This window comes from Corvus brachyrhynchos, unplaced genomic scaffold (genome assembly GCF_000691975.1).
Source record: "Corvus brachyrhynchos isolate BGI_N302 unplaced genomic scaffold, ASM69197v1 scaffold499, whole genome shotgun sequence".
Taxonomy (NCBI): Eukaryota; Metazoa; Chordata; class Aves; order Passeriformes; family Corvidae; genus Corvus; species Corvus brachyrhynchos.
This window is the reverse complement of record NW_008239771.1, coordinates 680175-683481: the sequence shown is the minus strand read 5'-3', so window position 1 is coordinate 683481 and position 3307 is coordinate 680175. Positions and strand designations below refer to the sequence as shown.

Genomic DNA, 3307 nt, shown 5'->3' with positions numbered 1-3307 from the left:
CGCTGGGCACACCACCGCAGGGACAATGGCTACCACAGCAAAGAGCAGCACACCAGGTAACCCCGTCCGCTCTCACTCACTGCTCTCCCTATTGCTCCTGATCTCCTTCCTCTCCCAGAGCTGATTGCACTGCATGGAGTCTCCCAGCCCTGGGCCTCACCAGTCAGGCCACCACAAACTAAAGTGAGGGTGCAAACAGAGCATGGGGAAGAGCTGGCCAATGGGGCAGCTGTGCTTTGAGTCCAGGAGCTCTGCAGCCAGTGCTGGCTCAATGAAACTCTTTGCAGAGGGATTGCCTCTCACTGCAACCAGCAGCAACATGTTCTTTCTGCCTTAAGTGCCTCAATTCCTGCATGGCTACTACCAGAACGATTTGCTAGACATGCTCTGGCAATGGGGATGTGGCTGCAGGAAAGAAAGCTACTGCCTTAAATAGTTTGAAATTCAGGAGAGGTCTCTGTATGCACAGGGCTCCTGTGTGAAACAGAGAAGTCAAGATGCTCATTTCAGAGGAGTGAAAGAACTCTGCAGGATGTCATAGGAGTCATAGGACAGGGGCTCCTAGAAAATGGGCTACTCTGAGCTGCATGACATGTGCCAACTCTCTTTGGAACCTTTGGCATTGACACCAAATTCTTCCTTGCATCCATAGCTCCAGTGCCCACCAGAGCCAGGCCATATTCCACAGGTAAGTCCAGCCCCCAGCCCCATCGCTGGCCTTGCAGCAGCCACGCAGGCTCCCTGTTGCAGTGGCCCCTGTGGGGACAGCAGAGTGCCGGGCTGGAGTGAGCTCGTCCTTGTGCCTTGTGCCGTGTGCCAGGGGCCAGCGTGCGGCTGTCGGGCGGCAGGAACGGCTGCGAGGGCCGCGTGGAGCTGTACGACGGCAGCACGTGGGGGACGGTGTGTGACGACCAGTGGGACCTGCAGGATGCCCAGGTGGTGTGCCGGCAGCTGGGCTGTGGCCAGCCCGTGGACGCCCCGCACAGCGCTCGCTTCGGCCTGGGCTCCGGCCGCATCTTCCTGGACGACGTGCAGTGCCGTGGGGATGAACCCTCCCTGCAGATGTGCCGGCACAACGGCTGGTGCGTGCACAACTGTGGGCACATGGAGGATGCCGGTGTCATCTGTGCAGGTGAGTGGCCAGCAGACACCACCAGCTTGGCAGCAGGTCACACCGGATGTTTTAGGTGTCATCCTTTGGAAGCAGCCATGCAGAGCCAGGGCAGAGAGGAGAGGCTGGGGTCTTCTGCTGCCTGGTGCTAAAACACGTGTCATGCAAAATGCCCATTTTTGCACAGAGAGGGCAGAGCAGGCCCACCTGTCTCACAGGTGGAGGTGCTCCATGCGGTTGCAAAGAGCAGGTTTGTGGGATCACAGCATGGGCTGCACTGGGGATATGTCAGGCTGGTGTCTGGATAGGTCAATGGCAGGACCTCCATGACCTTTCCTCGCTTTAGTCCTTGAGCCTAGCCTTTCCATGTCCATGTCCATCCCCTGCCACAAGCTTGCTGCCTTTAGTGCTCTTTCATTCACTCTGTCTTTCTCCTTGCAGCCGCCAATCCAACCCCTCCTGCTCAATGGCCGTACACAACAGGTAATTCCTGTCCCCCAGCATCTTCCTGGTTTTACAGGGAGCCCCATCCTGGCACAAGAGGAGAAGAGAGGGGGCCTGCTGGGCTGAGCCTGCTCAATGCAGTGTTGCTGGTTCTTCCTGCCATGACCCACAAGGGTCTTGTCATTTGAGGGCTTCTGCCAGGGAGGATCTGAGCCCCAGCAGAAGGGCAGGTGCAATGGTGCTGAGTCCAAGCCCTGGTCTGCCAGACACTCCATGGCTCCTGGCTGTAGGGCAGCAAGTATGAAGTGGATTGGAGCAATCCCTTCCCTCAAGCCCATGTGCTTGCCAGGCTGCCCAAGACCCAGGTATCTGTCCTGATGCCACGTCATGGCCGTTGCTTTGCAACCATCAAGCAGAGCTGCCTAGTCCCTCATGGATACCCTCTCAGGCCCCATAGATTCAAACATCTGCAGGGTGCATGAGTGGTACCCCTCAGGGGATGTCCCATGATCATGGTGTGTGGAAAGGCCTTTTCAGCAAATGCCCCCAATGCTCTGAGCAGCTCCCAGTACCCCCAGGCTGTTTGCACAGGATTCCCCAGGCGCACATGTGGAGGATGCCGGTGTCATCTGTGCAGGTGAGTGGCCAGCAGACACCAAGGCCTTTGTGTGCATCATTCTAGGAGGGTTCTGGGTCTGTCCACTGGGAATAGTCATGCTGAGTTCCTCTGGTACAGCCAGGGCAGAGATGAGCCTTGGTGTCTTCTGCCTCCTGGGGTTGAAGCCTGAGTGATGAATAATCCCCATTTTTGCTCAGAGAGGGGACACCAGATTTTCCACACTTCCTGCTGTAGGCACTAAATGAGGGTGTAAAGAGCTGGAGTGCAGGATTGTTCTTTGGGGAGGATGGGGCATGACTGGCGACAGGTCAGGCTGGTATCAGGATAGGAGCAAGGCAGGACCCAAGCTCTCTTCCCCCTTTAGTCCTGCACCATGAATTCTCATGTCCATGTCCATGTCCACGTCCAAGTCCATACACTGCCACAAGACTGAAGCATTCACTGCCATTGCATTCACTCCCTCTTCTTCCTTCCAGCTGCCCAGCCAACCCCTCCTGCTCAATGGCCGCTCACAACAGGTAAGTCCTGCTCACCCAGCTTATGTCCAGTTTTGCGGTGAGGCCCAACCTGGCACAAGAAGAGAACAGGGGAGTCCAATGGGGCTGATCCTGCTCAGTGCAAGGCTGCTGGTCCCCTCTTCCCATGACTACTCCAGGCTACATGAGTGGTCCCCCAAAGAGGTTGATTCATTCTCAAGGGCTGCAAAGGGTTTTTCTGGAAATGCCTCCGTGAATCAATGACTTCTGCACCCAGGAAGCTTCAACAGGACACCACCAGGTGCCTGGACAGGTGTAGACTGATGTCTGAATGGCTGGAGTGTATCCGCAGTTAGAATCCCCCACCAAGCCACTTTGGCTCTGCACTACCCCAGCTCATGGTCACTGGGCCAAAATCTGCAAAACAGTTGGGAAGTCTGGGGCTCCAGGAGCTGGGTCGGTGGAAACCTGACCTTGTGCCGTGTGCCAGGGGCCAGCGTGCGGCTGTCGGGCGGCAGGAACGGCTGCGAGGGCCGCGTGGAGCTGTACGATGGCAGCACGTGGGGGACGGTGTGTGACGACCAGTGGGACCTGCAGGATGCCCAGGTGGTGTGCCGGCAGGTGGGGCGTGGGCAGCCCCTGGCCGCGGCGGGCGCT

General features: G+C 57.6%; 1 protein-coding gene across 1 annotated transcript in view; it reads left to right on the top strand.

Moving 5' to 3' along the window:
- The window catches only part of DMBT1 (deleted in malignant brain tumors 1), a 45439-nt gene that overhangs the window by 17891 nt on the left and 24241 nt on the right, over window positions 1-3307 (top strand). Inside the window, 5 exon segments of the mRNA XM_017742917.1 lie at window positions 21-56; window positions 653-688; window positions 821-1132; window positions 1553-1594; window positions 3141-3278. Coding sequence (XP_017598406.1) covers window positions 21-56; window positions 653-688; window positions 821-1132; window positions 1553-1594; window positions 3141-3278 — 564 coding nt within the window.